Source organism: Callithrix jacchus, chromosome 13 (assembly GCF_049354715.1).
Source record: "Callithrix jacchus isolate 240 chromosome 13, calJac240_pri, whole genome shotgun sequence".
Lineage (NCBI taxonomy): Eukaryota > Metazoa > Chordata > Mammalia > Primates > Cebidae > Callithrix > Callithrix jacchus.
The window spans coordinates 98081199-98104696 of NC_133514.1; the positions used below are offsets into that span (position 1 = coordinate 98081199).

The 23498-nt window shown below is 40.1% G+C and overlaps 1 protein-coding gene across 3 annotated transcripts in view; it reads right to left on the reverse strand.

Annotated features, from left to right (window-relative positions):
* CCDC68 (coiled-coil domain containing 68) overlaps positions 1-23498 on the reverse strand; it is a 67196-nt gene that overhangs the window by 8225 nt on the left and 35473 nt on the right. For 2 of the 3 annotated variants that reach the window (XM_008979850.4, XM_017963480.4), the window contains 5 exons: positions 22495-22600; positions 20449-20532; positions 10587-10663; positions 7043-7135; positions 3327-6101 (listed from right to left, as the gene is read on the reverse strand). In XM_008979850.4, coding sequence (XP_008978098.1) covers positions 7078-7135; positions 10587-10663; positions 20449-20532; positions 22495-22600 — 325 coding nt within the window. In that variant the 3' untranslated portion in view covers positions 3327-6101; positions 7043-7077. Of the gene's footprint in view, positions 1-3326; positions 6102-7042; positions 7136-10586; positions 10664-20448; positions 20533-22494; positions 22601-23498 lie in introns of those variants that run through there. The other variant, XM_008979851.5, reaches the window with a different exon arrangement.

Here is a 23498-nt window from a genome sequence, read left to right on the forward strand (position 1 = left end):
ATCATTGTGAGTTTATCCACTTGTCGTCTTTGTAATTACTGACTTCCTAATTAGGTCTCTGAGTGGACGTCCAACTTGTTGATTCCCAGCACCAGAATCTGAGCAACTCACTGTGCTGGCTAAAAGAGCGGCATTAATATTTGTGGTGCTTTTCTGTCTAGGAATCTCTGGTCTCGCCTCCTTCTTGAGTCCCTTTTTCAATCAGCTGAATGGGCGACTCTACCTTCCCAGAGCTCCAAACATTGACCAAAAGGGGACCCAGTCCCATTTACTCTGCACCAAGAACTGCCACACTGGGGCACCGACAAAACCACTGTGCCAGCCACAAGAGTCATGCTGGTGACCCGTGGGGCTCCTCCGCTGGGAATCTCCTGGTCCGTGAGCAAAAAAAATTTGTCTGAAAGTGTGGCATCCTCTCGTTCACTGCACTTTCACTGGGAGCTACAATTATGTGCTGCTAGTAATCAGCCATCTTGGATCTCTCCTGACTTTTTCAATTATCATAGCTTTGGACCATTTCTCTGAGAAAGACAAAAGGCAGTCCATTACTAAAAGGATAAAAATTAAAAGAGGCAATATTACAAGAGAAGACTTCATCTGTTTGATTGATGCCCCTGAGAAAGTTACATCATGAGCTCATTCACTCTCATGAGAAAGTGAACCAAGAGTGATTTAGAGTAGTGCTGGTTAGAATGTTGAATTATGAGTACTCCCACTCTGAGCAACCTTGGGCCCTTTCTCCTCCCATTACTTCCAAGGATATTTCCTCTAGCCAAGAGGGGACGTCAAAGCAAGACCACTTTACTGAACCATCTAGGTGCAGTTTTTCTTTCAATGCTTTTTGCAGAGAACATGTGGTTTCTCAGTACATTAGGGAAACTAGACCCAGAAGGGGATTGAGATACCAATTCCAAAAACTTCTTGGCTAATCACTGCTTAGCATTCAAAAAACTGGAAGGATAACTTACTAATCAAAATAAAAGGAATGATTGATTCAAAGGAAATATGACAAAATATATTGCATATGTAAGGATTTAGATGATAGAAGGGTCTTACTCTCCTATTTATATTGCCAATCTATAGTTAACATTTGTTAAATTATCACCCAATTTAAAATTGCAACCACATTGTCATCCCTAAAACTCCCTATTTGTGGGCTCAGCTCTATTTTTCTTCAATTCTTCAGACACCTCTGACTTGATTTTTTGTCCCTCCTCATTAGAATATATTCCCATAAAGCAAAAAACTTTTGTTTTTTCCCTGCCTCTTCCTACTTACCCTACTTACCCCACCCACCAACTGCCCACTACTGTAGCCCTGGCATCTAGAACAATGCCTGGAAAATAGGAAGTGATCAATAAATATTTGTTGAAAGAAAAATGAGTGAATTCTGCCAGAGAATCTAATTGGGTGGACTACAGAATAACAGTGTCTTTTCTACTTCATTGAAGCAAACATTCTATACAATACATTGCACATATTTAAACTGTATAATGTAATGACCATTGTCATGGAATGTTCCCATAAAAAGCACCATTTTGAGACACTGAACATTGCTGTGGCCTCCAGTGTTTCCTTGTGCCCTTTTGTAGTCTCTTCCTCCCTCTACTCCTCTCCCTGGGACCCTTGAACAATGTAGGGTTTGTGAGCACTGACCATCCCCAAATTAGGAAGTCAAAAATTGGCATGTAACTTTTGATTCCCCTACAACTTAAATACTCATAGCCTACTATTGATCAGAAGCCTTATTGATAACTTAAGTATTAGATTAACACATATTTGGTGTATGCATTACATACTGCATTCTTACAATCAAGTAAGCTAGAGAAAAGAAAATGTTATTAAGACAATCCTAAGGAAGAGAATATATACTTACTACTCATTATGTGGAAGTGGATCATCATAAGTGTATTCATCTTTGTCTTCATACTGAATAGACTGAGGAAGAGGAGACTTGGTCTTTCTGTCTCAGGGGTGGCAGACGCAGAAGAACATTTGCATATAAGTGGACCCTTGCAGTTCAATGCCATGTTGTTCAAGGTCAACTCTACTAATTTGCTCTCTATCATTATGATAGCATATAGTATATCCTCTTTTTCCTTCTGGCTTCTTTCACTTAGCATAAGGATTTGAGATTTATCCACTGAATATATTTGTGATTTGGTCCTTTTATATTGTTGAGTTATATTCTCATATATGGGTGTATCACATTTTGTTTGTCTATTTATCTGTTAATGGACAATTGTTTTTAGTTTGGGGCTCTTATAAATAAAGATCTATGAAAATTTACATACAATTCTTTCTGTGGACAAAATCATTGTTCCCCTTAGGCAAAATAATGAGGAATTGAGTGACTAGATCAAATGGCAAGTTCATGTTTAATTTTTTAAGAAACAGCCAGTTTTCCAAGTGGTTGCACTATGTTTTCATCCCACTTGGACTAAAATATGTCTAGTTCTCCACATCCTCAGTAATGGCCACTCATCTTAATTTTGTTTTTCTAATGAGTTGGAGTGTTAGATACCACATTAGTGGTATCTCTTATTGGTTTTAATTTGTATTTCCCTGGCAGCTAATGTATTAAACATCTTTTCAGGTGTGTATTTGTCATTTGTATATCTCGTTTTGTGAAGCAATAGTTCAATCATTTTTGCCCATTTTTATCGTATTATTATATTTATGTTTTAAGAGTCTTTATGTATTCAGGATTCAAACCCTATATATGTTGTGAGTACTTTCTGTAATTCTATGGCTTACTTTTCATTTCTTTAGTGGTGTCTTTCAAAAAGCAAAAGAGATGAATGTTAATAAAATTTAATTTACAATTTTTTTCTTTTATGCCTCCTGTTCTTTGTGTGCTATTTTGGAATCTTGCCTGCCTTAATATTGCAAAGATAATCTACTAGGTTTTCTCCTAGAAATTTTGTAGTTTTAGCTTTACATTTAGGCATATTGCCCATTTCAGGTTAGTTATTGTATTTTATATGGTATGAAGTAAGGATCAGTTTATTTTCCTCCACCCATGTCAACATTTCCAGTATTTCTGGTACCATTGGGAAGACTTTCCTTCCCCCATTGGATAGTCTTGACATCTTTTTCAAAACTCAATCAATCATCTACATGGACGTACTTATGGATTCTTCCTTCTTCCCATTGATCTATCTGTCTTTTCATCAACTGTTAATATGTTGATTCTTTTATGTTAATCTTGTACTCAAATTTAGAGTAAAAGCTTAGTAGATTTATTTTATTGTTAATTTGAATCAATGGAAAAGCAGCAGAAAAATTGCGGAAGCATAATTTTAATATAAAAAGAAATAAAATAATTTGCACAATGTAGCATCAATTTTATTTATGGTAAGGCATATTATAAGCAATTATTCAAAAGATATACTAGAGCAATTGTTTAAATATTTCATAATGATAATTTGTAACAACATATGTAATCAACGTACTAAGTTTCTTTTCTTTTCCTGACTTCATGTATGAATTTCAGATCCACCACAGACCTTCTTATCCAATAAATTCAAGAGTGTAATTAGAAGTATATTTATTTAGAATACAATTGAACTAGTGTTTCTTTTCCTATATGTCTTGTAGAATACTATTTTAGCTGAATAAAGAGTATTCCCCCTTGTTGTTTTTTTTCACTGAGAGGTGTTTTTTTTAAAGCATTTCAAATGATAAAAGTGGAAATAATAAGGATATAGAAAACAATCTATATGTGACAAATAAATGATAAGGCTGATAGTATTATAAAGACACATTTATATTTGAAGAATTTGAACTTTTGGGGTCCTCTGAAATGGCTTATTTTTATTCTCAGCAAATCCAAAGACTTCCAGAGTGAGCCTGGAGACATCATGAGCAGGTCTCATCTGTATTATATTCCACTGTAACTGCCCAGTGGGTTTATCTTGCCCTCTGCCCACATTGAGCCAACTGCCCACATAGAGCCAATCAAGGCAGGGGGATTGCAGTAGAGAAAGAGTTCTATACACATAGAGCTCGCTCAAATCAACTTCCCTGAAAATTCAGAGGCTAGTGTTTTTCAAGTAGAGTTTTGTGGGCAGACTGTTTGAGGAATGAGAAATGCTGACTGGTTGGGGATGCAATCATCGAAATGCAGAAAATAATCCTCCTGAACTGAGTCCAATTTTGGTTGAGGGCCACAGAGGAGCTGCTCCTTCAGGTGAGGCCACCTGGTCATCAGTAATGCAGAAGTGGGCTGGATATGGTGACTCATGTCTGTAATTCCAGAACTTTGGGAGGCCAAGGCAGGTGGATTACCTGAGGCCAAGAGTTCAAGACCAACCTGCCCAATATGGCAAAACTCATCTCTACTAAGAAAACAAAAATTAGTTGGGCATGGTGGTGGGTGCCTGTAGTCCCAGCTATTCAAGAGGCTGAGGCAGGAGAATCGCTTGAATCTGGGAGGCAGAGGTTGCAGTGAGCCGAGATACCAACACTGGACTCCAGCCTGGGTGACACAGCAAGATTCCATCTCAAAAACAAACAAACAAACAAACAAACAAAAAACAAAAAGCACAGAAGCCTGACAAGATATTTCAAAAGGCCAATCTTAGGTTCTATAATAGTGATGTTATTTACAGGAATGACAGGGAAATTTGCATAGCTTGTGACCTCTGGAATAATGGCTGGTTATCATTTAACTGTGTCTATACCTTAGCAGAATTTAGGCCCCTCTCCTCGTAACCTAGTGGCCTTTCAAAGGCAGTTTTACAAAGGCAGTTTAGCTTTGGGAAGGGCTGTTATCATTTATTAAGCAATAAAGTTAATTTCTTCCAAAGGTAGGTTGGCCCACAGTCAGGAATGACCAAGGGCAGTTTGGAGGTAAGATAGTTAGTTAGGTCAGAGGTATTCACTGTCATAATTTTCTCACTGTTACAATTTTTGCATAAGTTGTTTCACAACTGTATTTCCATGTTCAAAAATGAGTATAGTGAAACCAAAATAAAAACCAACAATGTCTTTCCACTTTTGACCATAACATAAGTTATCCTAATGGAAATCATCAAAATTGTTAGGTCAGTTAAATAAGCCTATTCCAAAATCTGCAATTTATTACAATCCAGCATGATAAATGAGGTAAAAAAGGAATCTGATCTCCTAGTAAAAGACAGATTCTCTTAGTATACTGCAAATTCTTAAAGCAGGATTCGTGATCCTAATTTTCCTACAAGTGTGCCTGAAAATGTATTACAAAGAAATTGACATAAAGTCATAAATAATAAATGTATGATACACAGATTTTTAGCAGGGAAGTTTGTCTGAACTGAGTTCTCACAATGGTAGTTCAACTGGTGAATGTCAACTCATTTCAGCAAAACATTGATTTTATCAGTAAGTGTTGTTTCTTACTGTCATCCATAGGATAACACAAGCAGTCATCCAGGAAGCCATGTGCTTATTAAAGTGGCAAAAAGAGAGAGATTTCTTTCGCTGGGAAATTTCTCAGACCACCATGTGAGCAAGTAGAATGAATATCAATAGCCATGTCAAAAGGTTCAAATATTTGCTTTACAGTTAGCAGCTGGGCAAATTACTCAACCACTCTCAGTATCTTCCTCTGTAAAACAGGAATAATACTATCTGCTTATGAGGGCTTTGGGGAAGATAAAAGGAATTAATACAAATAAAGGACTTAGACTTCTTCCTGGCATAGAGTAACTATACCCTAAATGTTAACAGATAACTTTTACCTTCAAAATAAGCAAGCAATAAAAATGTTTCCAAAGATACCATGAAGCATAAAATTCATACACAGTTATGCAACAAATCAAGCATTACAGTACTTGGATGAATTTGTAAATATATTACATTGTCTCATTTTTATACACCTTCAAATATTTTATAGACAACACTGATATTTCACATTCCACAATGAAAGGCTTGAAACATCTTTCCTGAGCAAATATTTAAAGTTTTATACTAGAAAGGAAGACCAAAGACCCAAAGGAAATTCATCCTTTAGAGGGACCAAGTCTCTCATTATACATTTAAATAAAGTTTGTTCTTTCCTGAGTATATGTCTGCATTTCTGCAAGTTAGGTCTTATTCACTGCAATCACAAACTCCACCTATAAAGAAGACATATATCAGAATTTAAGCACACGTTCACAAAAACACTAGATACACTGTTCCAATTCATGAATTCAGTTTCTTCCTGGCTGCAAACAGCAGCCATTATTCCCTTGAGCCTACAATAAATATATTTTCATGGAAGTATGGGCTAACACCATTATTTTTCTATTCCCCCCAATATTTTATTTAGATACTATTAATAAATATCAAGAAGAAAATTTGTCACAAAGGCAGAGGATACCATGTGCACCCCTATGTGTTTATGAACATAGGTTACCTCTAGAACCCAATGTTTAATCCCAGAACTACTGAAGAACAGTCATTCTCTAAGGTGTGGTGAGGCAGCCATGATAGTCAGCTTCAGAGGTGCGTACGGGTTGGGAAATTAGCTAAAAGGAATCGGCTCTTTCTCCTGCCCATAATTCAGTTGAGTATAATTCTGCCACAAACAATGGATCAGGAGATGAACTTATGTCACTGTGAGATCTTTCTTATCATCCAAAAGTCAACTTTCAAATATGCATGCTCATTTATACATACGTATGCCTTTCATACATATATATGCAGAAAATATATGCTCATTTATACATATAAACACTCTCCCTTCTATTTATACATTTAGAAACCACTATCAAAAACTCAGAGTTGACAATCTTAAAACAGTCCCATTAGAAAGAAAAATTGAAAACAAGATTCAGATTTTTTTTTTTTTTAAATTTAAAGCAGAATCTGTCTACCGTCATGGGAAGGCACCTGGTTCCTTCACCTGTTTGGTAAGTTTTGAAGAGTCCTTCCATTACTTATATATTTGTTTGATTTTCTAAAATGTCATCTTCTTGCAAAGCCATTGGTATGTAATAAGTTTAATTTAAATAATGGCATTGTGCCATTTTAACATGAAGTTTCTGCTGTGTTTCAGAGAATAAATAAGACTTACGCAGTCTTTCTAAATCAGATCTTCAGCCAGCCAGTTCATTTCTGTAACCGAATCAGCATGAAATAAGGGGAAATACCTTCGGTCTTCAATTCGCTGTAGAAAAGACAACACGATGATCAAAATGGAGAATGCTAAACTCTAGTGATCATGGCTAGACCACCATACTCAACTAACACAATACATTAATATCAAATCTGAACTAACTGCTTTGTTCTAAGCGATGTGTTAATAGATGTATTCTGACCAGTTCCCCATGATATACAGTAGAATCTCATTGTGAAAGCATTTAATGTATGCAGATTCTGCTAGATGTAACAGGACAAGAATGAGGGAGCATGAGGGAAGCCAGAGAGAGGAAGAGCCTGTATCTGCCATTCCACCTGGTGAAGAGGTTCCCCAGAGTGAGCTGGAGATGACAAAACACAGATCTATCGTTCCCTCAGGCTGTTTTAATTCAGTGCATTTTGCATAGCCTGAATTTATTTCCTCACTCTGAGATTCTAGTATTTAAAACTGTAAGTACATATGTACTTACAGGATATATATATATATGTACATATATATGTACACAGACATATATGCATGCATACACATATATACATGTGGATATTTTATTATTGTTTAACAACATGGCCCCTAATCCCAAGCAAACCACTCAAGAAACATCAGGCTGGACACAGTGGCTCATGACTGTAATCCCAACATTTTGGGAGGCTGAGATGGGAGAATCACTTGAGCCCAGGTGTTCAAGACCAGTCTAGGCAGCATAGCAAGACCCTGTTCTCTACAAAAAGAAAATAGCCAGGTATGATGGTGTGCCCATAGCCCTAGCTACTGTGGAGGCTGAGGTGGGAAAATCTCTTGAGCCCAGGAGTTCGAGGTTAAGGTGAGCTATGATTATGCTATTACACTCCAGCCTGGGCCAAAGAGTGAGACCTGTCATAAAGAGAAAAACAGAGAGAATGAAAGGAAGAGGAGGGGAGGAGAGGGGCTGGTTTGGAGGAGGGGAGGGGAGAGGAAGGGCAGGGAAGGGGAAGGAGAGGAGGGGAGGAAGCGCTGAGAGAAGGAGGGAGGGAGGAAGGAAAGAAGGAAGGAAGGAAGGAAGGAAGGAGGGAAGGAAGGAAGGAAGGAAGGAAGGAAGGAAGGAAGGAAGGAAGGAAGGAAGGAAGGAAGGAAGGAAGGAAGGGAAGGGAAGGAAAGACGGGCCTATATGTTCTAATGCTCAAGTAAAAAAGAAAAAACCTTGTTTGTACTCCCTGAGAGAATGTGTGGAGATTTGCTAGGATTAAATTTTTGTGTGTACACATTTTTCTAATTTCAGTCTTAACAGTTCTCTTTATATTCAAATCTCTCCCTAGAGTTAATTTCACTGTGTATTCATGAATCCAGATTTACCACACCAAACTACCACTTACATGTTTTAAGTAGCCGATGGGTCATATTTCATTTTGCAAATGTGAGTCCTACCTTTATATCAGGGGTCCCCAGCCCTTGGGCCATGGACTGGTACCAGTCTATGGCCTGTTAGGAATAGGGCCACACAGCAGGAGGTGAGCAGCAGGCAAGAGAGGGAAGCTTCATCTGTATTTACAGCCACTCCCCAACACCCATGTTACCTCCTGAACACCACCTCCTGTCAGATCAGCAATGGCATTAGAGCCTCACAGGAGCGCGAACCCCACTGTGAACTGTGCATACCATGGATCTAGGTGGTGTGCTCCTTATGAGAATCTACTGCCGGAATATCTGTCTTACCCCCAGGTGAGACCGGCTAGTTACAGGAACACAAACTCAGGGCTCCCACTAATTCTACATTACAGTGAGTTTATCATTATTTTATTGTACATTACAAGGTAATAAAAATAGAAATAAATGTAATGCACTTTAATCATCCCAAAACCATCCTCTCCACACTGGTTCATGGAAAAACCGTCTTCCATGAAACGTGGTGCCAAAAAAAATGGGGACTGCTGTTTTACACCATTAACACTAGAATTTCCATCAAAAATCACAGAACAAAGGGGATGCTCAGTCTACTGTCACCACTTCAATTAGGAAATTTCCCCATTTGACCTTTCCCAAGTCACAGGGAGAAGAAAAGTCTTTAAAACAGTAAACCTTTAACTATTAATTAAATACTAATTAATAGCTGTAGCTAAAGAGTTGGCCAAAGAAGTAATTTTCTCCAACATGACCCCTATATACCGGCCAGAGTCTCAGCATTCAATACTAGAGTAGTCACAATATGAAGATAACCAGCTGTTTCCTTGTCCGCTCCATTATGGCTCCATTCCCTCCAGTGTTCAAGCAGCTAGGACTGGCCACAGTGCTTCACCACCCTAATGGGAATGGCACAGATGGAAGGGAGCAAAACATTGATCATTCTTCCTTCCCTTGGAATGTTACGCTTGCCCTCCTAGTCCAAACCTTCATGTCTCCCACAACTGAAGTGACTTTACTCTCCCTGCTTCTGAGATGTGGGCATTTCATCTCCTCCTGGGGAACCTCTGGGGCTTCATTTCTTTTCTTTTCTAGAAGTTGCAGGGCTAGTGCCCAGAGAGTTTATAACTTAGCATGCAGAGGCCAAAAGATTTTAGAGGACTTGAATCATAATAGTTTCATCTCTAGTCTGTAATTACACACAGCATAAGCAAAGTGAAATACTGTTTCAGGCAGTTTTAAAGAGAGAGATGAATCTTCCTGAATTCTTAGACTGATGCTAATCACAGTGGGTCTGATTTTTCCACCTCTGGCACTGGACTGAAGAGAGGTTTAGAAAATGAGATTCTTCCCTAGAGGGACTAGCTTGGGAAATTCAAAAGCTGCTAGAAGAGGAAGTTTTTAATCACTTTTTAAATGATACATGTAATTAGACTATGTTTTCTTTTAAATGATAATTTCATGGGGTTTATGGAAATGAGATATGAGCCTAGATTCTGATTCTGCCAACAACAACCACAACAAAAATTTAACTTAAGGAAATGACTTAGATGGTTTCAATCATCATTTCAATTTCTTTAGTAGGTCACCATCATCACTTGAAATCATTCATGATTAGGGGGTTGTTGAAGATCCTTGTTCTTACCAATGCAAGAAATAAAAAGAACTATTCTTGCCCTGGTGACATTTATATTAATAATTTATTAGATTTGACAACATAGCAATTTCAATAAATGCCAATAATTAAAGTTTAAAATGTCCATCAATGGCACAAAAAATAGGAGCACCAGAAGAAGAAAGACAGTGAAGGAGATGACCTGTAATGTCTAGATGCTGGAGTTGAGATTGGGCTTGTTTTAGGGCAAAGAAGAAGAAAAGAGGTAATGTAAATTTGTTCATTAATTTATTTAGTATTTCTATGTTAGGCTTTGAAGATTAAATGATGAACAAGATTAACACAGTTCTTAATAGGAACTGGGAGACCGATAGTAAACAAATGATTACGTTAAGTACTGACAGACTGGAATCTTTCTCGAGTGGGTTAAATGTCAAACATGTTCAACACAGGTTGTGAAGACAGGGTGGAAGAAGACAAAGACCTTACCTTGTAGAAACAGCCTTAGATACCTTTGTCCTAGGAGTTTCAGACAAAAGTGCTACCTGGGTTTTTAGTTCTTTATTCTAAAATTGAAAAAAAATGCAGAGATCAAATCACTAACATATTTATTAGCTACCTCCTCAATGCTTCTATTCAACCCAACGTCTGCCTCACCCCTTGACAGTAAGTTTGTTATTGCAATTCTACTATAGAACAAAGACAATAGCCAGTTGAACGTCACTAAATATTATCTCTGAAGATGCAGATACTCCCTAAAAAATGCATAATTTACCAAGGGACTAAAATATAGTATTCTGATTTAGCATCTGAAATTCAACAGCTGAAGTATCTATATTTTATTTTACAGAGTTTTAAAAATATAGACAAATGAGAAGAACTTTTAAAGAACCTTGTTAAAGATACCCACAATATCGATCACATGTTCATCTTTCTTTTGAGATCTCTTGATTATAAACCCCATGAAAATAGGTCCCATCTGCTTTTTACTATTAATATAAGTTCATGGCCTCTATAGCCTCCATTTTCTTATGAAGCCTTAGTTTCCTCATATCTATGCTAGTGGTGAACAATACATGCCTGCCCACATTGTGTAAGTTGTTGGAAGAAACAGAATATGAACATAATATTTTACATCTGGAAGCACTCTCGTAAGTCTGGGAGTTCATGCAACAGCTAAGAAAAGGAATGGTTAGGGTGCAAGTTCTCAGGTACAAATCCTGGCACGGCCACTTACTGGTTATGTGACCTCATTTAGGATACTTAACCTCTCTGTGCCTATTTTCGTCATCTGTATTGCGGATATAATAAAGCCTTCTTCACAGATTTAAAATGAGATAAAAAATATGTCACATGCTCGGCTAGTGCCTGGCACAGATTTTAAGACTTAAAAGGAGTTGGTTATGATTTTTTAGTCCAAGTGCCTTTTTTTTCTTTTTTTGAGACAATGTCTGGCTCCGTCGCCCAGGCTGAGTGCAGTGTCACAATCTCGGCTCACTCCAACCTCCAACTCTAAGGCTGAAACCATCAGGATGTCACTCAGCCTCCCCAGTAGCTGGGACCACAGGTGTGTGCCACCATGCCCAACTAATTTTTGAATTTTTGGTAGAGACAGGGTTTCACCATGTTGCTCAGGCTGGTCTTAAGATCCTGGACTCAAGCAATCTGCCTGCCTCAGCCTCCCGCCAGGATTGCAGGTGTGAGCCACTGTGCTCAGCCCCAAGTACCATTTTCATAACTATAAATTGAATTCCAAAGACTTCCAGTGCCCCGCACCCTATTCATGGCAGAGGTCAATGCCAGGCTGTGCACTCCCATCCAGAGCCAGTGCTTTCTCTACAACACAGCCAAGTGAGCAATTTTACTTCCCAGATCTGGAAAGTGAGACTTAAAACTGTGAAGGATCATGACCAATGCTGAATTGCCAGTGAGTTGCACTGGCAGGCCAGGGGTCTTTAAAGGACACACCCACATTAAAGTGTCTGGAACTAAAAGGTGGCTGGGTGGAACAATGACAGGTGATGAACAGCAACACCAGCTCCCTTCCCTTTCAAGGAAAACAGGCTTCGAGCATCATGTAATTACAGTTTAAGAGGTATTTTCTTTCTTTCTTGTTTTTTCTTTTTTTGAGACAGGGTCTCATCCTGTCCCCCAGGCCGGAGTGCAGTGGTGTGATCTCAGCGTTACAGGGTGTCTTTTATCTGGCTGGAAATCTTTGTGGCTGGTGGCACCTTTGCCAGAGTTTTGCTTGGGTCTGCTGGGCTCATTTTATTCACTGACCCTGGCAGGCTGCATGCTACTGGTCTAGGTCTCATGTCTGCCAAGGACAAGTCAGATGTGGAATGGCGAGGGGTGTGTGACCAAGCATGGGGTCTGCTACTGTGCACAGTCAAACATGCCGGCTGCTACAGTGGGGTGTGCAGCTCCAGGTACTGGCATGGGTGCTGAGGCTGCAGCCAGACCAGGCACATCACAAGCAGCTTCCACAGCTGGCACCAGGGAACAAAGTGGCACCTGGAAGCTTGGAGATGCCAGAAACCACAAGACCTCAAAGAGAGAGTCACAGCCCTAGCTCAGGGAGCTCCCAGGTCTGGGATCCCCAAAGGGCCACAGCTCTTTCCTTCTCTTTGCCTGCAACATGGTGAGCAAGGGGCATGTCTCAGCCCTGTTTGTATTACAGCTCTTTTAACCCAGGCACCCACTGGGTCCTGAGTTCTTGTCCTGCAACCAGGAAGAATGAGGTACACAGACAAGTGGAGGTCAAGCAAGATGAAGAGGAGCTTTATTGAACAATAGAACAGCTCACAGGAAACCTGCAGCGGGCAGCTCCTTTCTGCACCCAGGAGCTGTGTCCTAATGAATGTCCAGCTCCTTACAGAGAAGGTAGCTCCTCTCTGCTATGCAAGTAATCCCAACAAGTATTCAGCTATCAACAGGGAGGGTAGCTCCTCTCTACAGCTGGCTGTCCCATCATCTGTGCAGCTCTCAGCAGAGAGGAAGCCCTAGAGTGGGCACCTCCTCTTGGCAGGCAGGGGGTAAACCTGGGGCTTTTTTGGCCTCAAAAAGGAGGAAGTGTGTGCTGATTGGTCCATGGGCAGCCATGGGTGGGCCCAGAAAAGGCAACACAAGTTCCCACTCCAGTCCACAGGGACTGGCAGCCTGGCCCCTAGCCTTTAGGACCTCCCATGCTTGGTGCCCAAAGTCCAGAGGCAGTTGAGGCAGGAAGGAGCTGGCATGTCAGCACTATCCTGACCATGCATATACCCAGCTGGGCTGTGACAGTGACCAGGCTTGGACCCAATTTTGCTCTGAGACTGGAGAGGGTGCTAACAGCAGAGAAACCAAGCAGTGGGCACAGGCACTTCCGAGCCTGCAAGGGCAGGGTGGGGGCTGTGCCCAGTGGGGGTGGGGCTCTTGTGGGCTCCATGGAGCATGCCCCTAAGAGTACAGGCCCCTAAGAGTACAGGGATTCCTGAATCTACAGCCACAGTTCGGGCAGGTGGAGCTGTGCCCAGTGGGGGTGGGGCTCTTGTGGGCTCCATGGAGCATGCAGCCCTGACCACACCTCCCTGCTGCAGCCAGTGGGAGGGCAGTGGCCCCTCCAGATGGCCCACCACAGACATCAATGGCTCACTGCAACCTCCACCTCCACCTCCTGGGTTCAAGCGATTCTCTTGCCTCAGCCTTCTGAGTAGCTAGGATTACAAGCATGTGCCCTCCACTCCCAGCCAATTTTTTTTTTTTTTTTAGTAGAGACAGGGTTTCACCATGTTGGCCAGACTAATCTTGAACTCCTGGCCGGCCTCAAGCGATCCATCCTCCTTAGGGTACCAAAGTGCTGAGATTGCAGGTGAGAGCCACTGCACCCAGCCTATAAGATATTTTCTGAAATTCCACCTGATGGTTTGGAGTAAGTCAATGGTTCAGAGTCAGTCTTGAATTGTGCCCCTTCTTAGCTCTTAGCATTTTTCATTTATAATAATTGAAAGATGGGGCCAGTATCTTCATATGCAGTCATCATTCCACTGTGAAATTTCAAGAGTGAAGCTAAGTTTCACCCAGGAAATGTACTTGAGATTTGATCAATTAATGATACAGATCTCCTCATATAATGAATATAAATCTATTATACACTCCAAACAAGTGCAGGCACATATTATAGGCCAAGCATGTGCCTAGAAAAAAGTCCCTCTCTACAGTACCTTACACGTGATGAAGCAATTTGAAACGCACTCTCTTGATGACAAGCACCATTGGAATGAAAATACTCTGCGACTGGTCAATTAGGTAAAAGCTACTTAGGTTTTCCCAGAATAAATTCCCAGTTTCTCAACCAATTCAGTACCAAACAATACAAAAGCATAAGAGTTATTATGTTAGACCCTCTTTAATTTATTTTAAATTCCATGCTGATTTGTTTCATCTACCAGATTTAGGTATTCAGTCTTGATTCATAGACTTTTCTGATTTTTCCCTTAACTAGGAGAGTATATGCATGAGTTTTATTTAAAAACTGCAAATCACTGGCCAGAATATGCCTGCCATTATTATGGATCTAAGCATAGTTTATTCACATAGTTTTCAAAAAGAATATAATTTTTGCATACTTAATATTTTAGCAACACACTCCAAGAATTAAATTTTAAGGATGATGGTGCTTATATAAAGTAGGATAATCTTCAAAGTTTAGAAAATGGGGTAATTTCTGAAGATGCATTTCCCTAGGAGCAGGTCCTTAGTGAAGAAACTAAAAATGCAATAAATATAAGACGAGTGTCAGAGCTGTAAATTAAGATGAAGAAAGATATGCAAAAACAGGAGGTAAGTAATTTTGGTAGAGTTAAGCAGAAATTTTCTGGTGGTATTTAAAACTGGTTAAGAAGAATTAATGATTTTTTTTAAAGATAGGGTTATATGAGTCAATTTTATCACCCATAGGCAGGAAAAAAAAACTGTTAGGATAGAAAGACCACCACAGGAAAAAAGTGTTTCCATGACTTAGAAGCTAGAAGTAAAATAGAAAATATTTAATACAGTAACAGTGACAATGACTAAAATCAATATAAAAGACCATGCAAATTTAATGTTATAACCATGTGTTTAAAAATAGATTGGATACACATATGTATTTCACAAACATGTATACACACACACACACTTATTTAATCACCCAGTGTATTAGTCTGTACTGAGACTGCTAATAAAGATGTACCCAAGACTGGGTAATTTATAAAGAAAAGAGGTTTAATGGACTCACAATTCCACATGGCTGGAAGGCCTCACAATTATGGCAGAAGGCAAAAGAGACACAAAGACACGTCTTACATGGAGGCAGGCAAGAGAGAATGAGAACCAAGCAAAAGGGGTTTCCCCTTATAAAGCCATCAGATCTCATAAGACTTGTTCACTAACACAAGAACAGTAAGGGGGAAACTATCCTCATGATTCAATTATCTCCCACTGGGTCCCTCCCACAACACATGGGAATTATGGGAGCTGCAATTCAAGATGAGATTAGCATGAGGGCACAGCTAAACCGTATCACCCAGATATCCAGATAAGCAGATATTGGCGGGGAGGCATGTGCTGCAAAGCCAAGCAGACTCAAATGCAGGTTTTGCCACCTGCTAGCTGAGTGATTTTAAACAAGTTGCTCAACTTTTCTGACCCTCAGTTTTTCTACTTGCAAAATGTAGTCAATAATAACTCTCCTGGAGCAGCTTTGAGGATTAAAGAAAACCACACATGTAGCATGACTAAACAGACACAAATGATTTTAGTATGAATGAGAAAGTGATGCTGTCTTCAGGGTTTACAAAGTTGATGTGTTTAAAATGTTGTTCGAGCTCTGATCATCATATTTCATAAACTGAATTAGTGCACACTGTTATTTCAGGAATTCCAAAATGGGCAGTGGCCTTAAATTTGCAGTGCAAGATAGTGTACCCCTGCACATTTTATTCCAGTTTAAAAGCTTTATAATAAGGCATTCACTAGGAATAGGATAGAAATTTATTTCCTTTGGGGCTGGGTGAAGTGGTTCACACTTGTAATCCCAGCACTCTAGGAGGCCAAGGCAGGAGGATCACTTGAGCCCAGGCGTTTGAAACCAGCCCTGGCAACACAGTGAAACTCTGTCTCTACAACTTGTTTAAAATAAAATTAATCAGGTATGGTAGTGTGCACATGTATTCCCAGCTACACAGAAGGCTGAAGTAGGAGGATTGCTTGAGCCTGGGAGGTTGAGGCTGCAGTGAGCCATGATCATGCCACAGCACTCCAGACTGGGCAACAGAGTGAGACCCTGTCTCCAAAAAACAGATAATAAAATAAGTTGAATCACTATGGTTCAAGGTCACTATATTTACATATTTAGATACCTGATCCGACATCACGTGCTCAGAGATGCCCTCCCTAATCCCTGTTACTCTATGACTCCTCACAATTTTCCATTCTTCCTCAGAGTACTGGCACTTCCTAATGAAGCTGTATACTTGCTTGTTTATTGTCTGTTTTCTCAAAGTATAAGTAAGATGAAGTCAGGGACAATCTGTCACATTCATGGCCATATACCTAGCACTTAGAACATTTCCTGACACATCATAAGCACACAAAATATCTACTGAATAAATAAATTAATATGGCTTGGACTTTTTAAAGCTCAAATGGGCACGGTAACATTCACTACTGTGAAAGAAAGATTTATCTATTAAAGAAAATAAATGTTGAGAACATAAAGTCACCCATCAGATACTGTTATTATTTGAAACCATTTTTTTTTATAGAAGTGTTAGAAAACACCGGCTTAAGGCTGGGTGCGGTGGCTCACGCCTAAATTCCAGCACTTTGGGAAGCCAAAGTGGGTGGGTCACCTGAGGTCAGGAGTTCAAAACCAACCTGGCCAATATGGTGAGACCCTGTCTCTACTAGAAATACAAAAATCAGTCAGGTGTGGTGGTGGGCACCTATAATCCCAGCTATTTGGGAGTGTGAGGTAGGAAAATTGCTTGAACCTGGGAGGCAGAGGCTGTAGTGAGCAGAGATCATAACATTGCACTCCAGCCTGGGTGACAGAGTAAGATTCCATCACAAAAAAAAAAAAAAAGAAAAGAAAGGAAAAAGGAAGAAAGAAATTAAAAAAAAAACACTGGCTTGGGTTGAGCTACATACAGAGAATCAAAGACAACACTGAGAGGTGCCGTCATATTACTGTAGAGAGTCTGTCACAAGGTGAGAATGATACACATCTATTTCTGTGACATAATTGCTGAATAGTCAGTAATTATTTGCTGAATTTTGGAATATACAAACAGAGCACAATGGAAACAAATACGTCTTCCTGGTCTAACTGTTTAACCAACAGGCCAGCTGGATAATGTACAGTATCTGGGTTAAGTTGTCAGTTTATTTAGGAAAATAAAACCCTCATTGGGAACAATATAAATAAATAGACACAATTAAAGAACACAAAATTGAATTAGAGGCAGTAGTACCATTGACACCTTGACTTTGTGATAAGAATGGGCACTTAATTAGGTATGAGCAGAGCCCAGAACCATATGAAGTGAAAGATCTGAGAACAATGCCAACCCTAAAACAAGCTCTCCAATTAAAACACATTACAGATGTACAATAATTAAAGCAGTAAGCTATTGGAGCCAAAATAGGCTGATTGACTGTTGGAACAGTTTCAATAAGAATTTAGTCCAGAACAAAAAGGCATTTCAAATTCACTCACTAGCCAGTAAGTTCTAGAGAGCAGGGCTCCTGTCTACTTTGTTCAACATTGTTTTCCAGAATTTAGTGCCTATATCATAGTAACCACTCAGTAATTAAGTGTAGAAGTAATTACATAATTTTGTGATGTGGAAAAATGAAAAAATAAATGAAAGCTTAAAAATGAGAATACAATAGATAGGCATAGCGTAGCGCCATATATATTCCATAGTTAATATGTATACATAGGTATATAACAGGCACACAGATTCCCACAAAACACATATATACCCAACTGTGCTGAGTTGGTACCCAGGGATGGTACTTTATCTGTGATTTTCTTGTTCTATTTGTATATCCATGTGTCCTAACTTATATGGAATGAATGAATGTCAGTTACATACAAAGTGTAAGAAATAGGCTGGGTATGGTGTGTCATGTCTGTAATCCCAGCACTTTGGAAGGGAGAGTTGGGCAAGTCACCTGAGGTCAGGAGTTTGAGACCAGCCTGGCCAGTATGGTGAATCCCATCTCTACTAAAAATACAAAAGTTAGCCAGGTGACATGGCATGCACCTGTAATCCCAGCTACTCAGGAGGCTAAGGCAGGAGAATCACTTGACTCAGGGAGGCAGAGGTTGCAGTGAGCCAAGATCATGCCACTGCACTCCAGCCTGTGCAACAGAGTGAGACTCTGTCTCAAATATATTGCTACATGTAATAATACAAGAAAAAATATTTTTTATCAAATAACATTTGCCTCTAAGTGAGAAAGGGAGTGAAGAAATGTCTTTAGAGAACATTTCATAGGAGGCTCCACTGTGACATGAATCACATAATCTGAAGGTCCCCTGATATAAGTTATCCGGCTATTACTGAGCACTTGGGTGAACACTAGTTTTGAGCCAATTATTCCACAATCAAGGCATTTTTAGCTGCACAGAGCTGAGAGCAGTGTGTTAATCAGTCCCATACTACCTGAAGTGGGTGAGAATCTAACAAGAGTGTGAGGTTCAATGAGGTCTATCCTCAAAACCCAAGAAGAGTTGTCCGCCAGGAAAATAGAAATGGAAAATGAGTCTAAAAATTCAGATGCAAAAAACTGTTCTTATGATTTTTTATCTTCTGTTTGGGGAAAGCAGAAAGAACATGGTAGTGGAAGGAACAGTTCTAAAAGATGATAAGGCTTCCAGTGGGAAGTTAGGGCATCTCCACAGTCCACAGGACTGGACAACATTTACACTGGCAGGTGACAATGAGCAGAAAATCAAAATACTGAGGGACAGAGTAGAACAGGTTACCAGCTCCAGGCAGTGGGTGATGCGACATTTAACAGAGACAGAAGCAGAGACACAGCAAGAAATGGAGCTGAAGTGGAGTTGCTGTGAGGTCTTCAGAGGAGCTCCAGCCTTGGCAGCAGCTTCACTGCACTTCCTGCAAGGCAGGGGCATTGTCAGCAGAGGATGGCAGCTGAGTGCCAGCAAGGGGTTGCTATGGTTTTGGTGTGTGTCGCCACTCAAATCGCACCTTGAATTGTAATTATCTTCACGTGTCAAGGGCAGGGCCAGGTGGAGATAGTTGAATCATGGCAGCAGTTTCCCCATACTGTTCTCATGACTGAGTGAGTTCTCACGAGATCTGATGGTTTTATAAGCTTCTGGCATTTCCCCTGCTGACACTTCTTTTGCCTGCTGCCAATGGAAGTCACGGCTTCCACCTTCCATCATGCCATGATTGTGAAGCCTCCCCAGTGTGTGAACTGTGAGTCCACAAACCTCTTTTTCTTTATAAATTACGCAGTCTTGGGTTTGTCGTTGTTAGTAGCGTGAGAACAGACTAATACAGGGGTCCTGAGGAAAGGGGGTCTGAATGGGAGGGAGGAAAAGCATGTCTTATCCTAGGACATTAGAATGTATTGTGCTCAGTTTGAAAACACTGAAAAAGCAAGGCCATTACAACAGGCTTCTAGAAGTGGGTAAGCCTGGAGGCAAAGGTTGGAGGTCAGGATGGATATGAATGAAGGAAGAAGAAAAGAGGACATCCCAAACCAGGAAAGGATCATGCCTGGGAACAAAGGCAGGACACAGGAATCCTGGCCATCTGGCTAGAGTGGAATTTACCCAAGAGTGGACTTGAGTAAGCTTCTGATTCAAGTCCGTATCAAGAGAGGTTATGTCTCTCCATTACAGCAAGTATTCTGGAAAATTTAAACAAACTTTTCATAGTCATTTAATTACATTAATAATATTTAACATTAATAATGCTAGTAATTTGATAACATAATAAAATCTTTTAAACGCTTCATAATTTAGCAATCATTAAATTGTCACTCCTTTTTTCCATAGCGCTAATTTCTTATGCATAGGAGATGCACATACACACACTCACAAAATGACACTTGGATACACACAGAGACACACGCACATATACTTAAACATAGACAGACACAGCATACACAGTCAGGCAGACACAATGACATGCCTGATCCCAAACAGACATACTCACAGTGTTATACAGGCATACAATTGCACACTTTCATACACAGGCTCACTGATACTGACATCCTCATGCACACAGATACATACACACACCACTCACACCCTCACCACAAAATGTAAGACAGATTCCCTCCTTACCTGGGCTTCAAGTACGTTAACTTTTTCTTTGAGATTTTCAATTCTTTTGTCTTGTTCTTTTAAATTATTTTTTAATCCTTCCATCTGAGAATTAGAAAACACAATAGGAAAAACCTTGTCAGACCACAGGAAATAGTTACTTAAGTCAGAAATTGTATGGATTTCTGAGGTCAAAAGATATTCATCAAATTAAAAAAATAATAAATCCCAAAGCATTAGCAGACTCAGCAGGCAACAGAAAATACCAGGCCAAATTGACACCTGGGGCTGAAAGCCCTCAGCTGGTGCTGTTATTCACTTTAATCTTTGGATAACCTGTTTAAACCAAGTTCAGCAGGAGTGCGTCCTGTGAAAGCAGCACTGGCTGCCCTTCTGCGTCTCAGCAACTTAATGTTCTCAACCTGCAGATGCAGCTGCTGGTGGACAGGATGAAGGCTGCTGCCTGGTGTGCAGAGGCTCCCTGAGGTACAGACTTGTCAATCAGCAACATGATCAGGTGAGCCTGCTTTGCCAAGAGGCAATGTGGAATTGGGAGGTGGGGTGATGAGATTCAAATGGTGTAAGAAGGGAGGGGACATGGATTCTAAGACAACTTTGCCACCACTAGCTGTCATTAAACTGCTCTGTAAAAAGAGGGTGTGGAGTGGCCCCCAAAGTCCCTCCTGGCTCTCAAATTCCACTACTCAATTCTCTGGCCTTTTAGTGAGGGCATAGCCAAGTAGGCACAAATGCTATATGTATGTCAGGAAGGCTCCGGAGTTATTCGGGAGGACTTCTGTTTGGCAGTATAATAATTGAATAGAAGTCTGGTTTTAAATTTTGAAACAGACACCCAAAAGCAGATCAATGCATGTACACACACACACACACACACACACACACACACGCACACACACTAAGTTCTGGGGTACATGTGCAGATCTTGCAGGATTGTTACATGCCTTGGTGGTTTGCTGCCTCCATCCCCCCATCACCTACATTAGGTATTTCTCCTAATGTTACCCCTCCCCAATCTCCCCACCCCATGCTATCCCTCCCCTAGCCCCCCAGTCCCCAACAGACCCCAGGGTGTGATACTCCCCTCCCCGTGTCCATGCGTTCTTATTGTTCAGCACCTGCCTATGAGTGAGAACATGCGGTGTTTGTTTTTTTGTTCTTGTGTTTGCTGAGAATGATGGTTTCCAGATTCATCCAGGTCTCCGCAAAGGACATTAACTCATCATTTTTATGGCTGCATAATATTCGATATATGTGCTACATTTTCTTTATCCAGTCTATCCTTGATGGGCATTTGCGTTGGTTCCAAGTCTTTGCTATTGTATACGGTGCCACAATGAACATAACATGTGCATGTGTCTTTATAATAGAATGATTTATAATCCTTTGAGTATATACTCAATAATGGGATTGCCGGGTCAAATAGTATTTCTATTTCTAGATCCTTGAGGAATTGCCACACTGTCTTCCACAATGGTTGCACTAATTTACACTCCCACCAACAGTGTAAAAGCATTCCTATTTCTCCTCATCCTCTCCAGCATACCTTGAAGTAGATTTTAAATACACACTTCATCATCTAGCTGGCTGCTACCACAATCCCATATGCTTTGCCACCTGTCAGGCTGCTCTCAGAGAAGAAGGGCCAGGCTACATGCCTACCCTAAAACACCTCCTAAATAAATCATGAGGTTATGAAAACAGATCATTTTATGCTCAAGGAAGAGCTGAATCTCCTGATCTATAAATTTGTCTAAAGACCAGTATACATTATTTGGCTCAAAAGACTTTGAGAAAATCACTGAAACATTAGGAAAAAACCACAGTTATACATAATTTTCCAAGCTATCTTCATTGAGAACATTACAGGTGTAGGTGTTACAAATAAGAGAGGGCATTGAAAACAGAGCCATACTGCATGAGAAACCAAAAAGGGTATGTCAGTAGGGAGAGAAGTCTCTGCTTCTAAAGTCCAGACAAGCCACTTGTATTTGGGCTCCACACTGTAAACATACCATCTACCAGAGAAATACACTAGATTAATCTGACCTCCTGGATGACACTGCGCAGGTTCTGATGCTGGGAGTGAATCACAAACTGCAGATGAGAGATCTGCTCCTGAAGAATGGAAATCTCCATCTGAAGATCCTGGCATCTGGGAATGCAAAGGAAAAAAGAGTTAGAGAAAATGATTGGCTTACATGTTCCATAGCTCGCCCTTATTGCTAGGCCTCCTACACATTCCACTGCTACTGGGGATCCAGTGGGTAAGACTCCAGAGCCCCATTATGCCACACAGGACACTGAAGATAAATAGCTATGAAGCAGGCTCTGCTCTGCTTGGACATAGACTTGACTGAGAATATCAAAAAGCTACTCTCTGGCCATCTGTGACTCCTCTAGCAGGTAGTGGGATCAAGTTGTATTCCATAGGATAAAGCACTTATAAGCTAAATTGCCTTGCCTGAGCACCCACAGAGCTGGCACCCATCAAACTTCACAGACAATTACATGGCAATAGCAGAGTCAGAACATGGGAGCAGAAATTGAGATTTTATATATGAATATATTTTTCAGAAACCAATTTCTAATGACTCAGGCTTAGTATATGTTGTGGGTTGTCTGTGTTTGTCTTTTTTATTTTATTTTATTTTTTGGCTTTCTACTTTTGGTAATTCTATGAATCAGTAGGGAAAGGGAAAAAAGAGAATAAAGAAAGAAATTAAATTTTAGCAAATATTTTTGAGTCCACATCAACCATGATGAAAAAAAGAATAAGTAAATTTTGAATTTAGATTATTTATACTTTCCCAAAGCTCCATCCAGGTAACTGGAATTGATTGTGCTCTTTTGGCTGCTTCCCTTCTTGCCACTGTTATTAGAGTTAGGAAGCCACATGCATTGTGTCAGCTGTGTGCTCCTGTGTTTTAGATGATAATGAGAAACGTGGTTTTCATACCTACACAACTAGATCTCACTGCAAAATTCCATTTTCCTCCTCTTGATTAACACTATAAGCAATTATCAAATTAAGGAAAGCCATGAAAGAAATG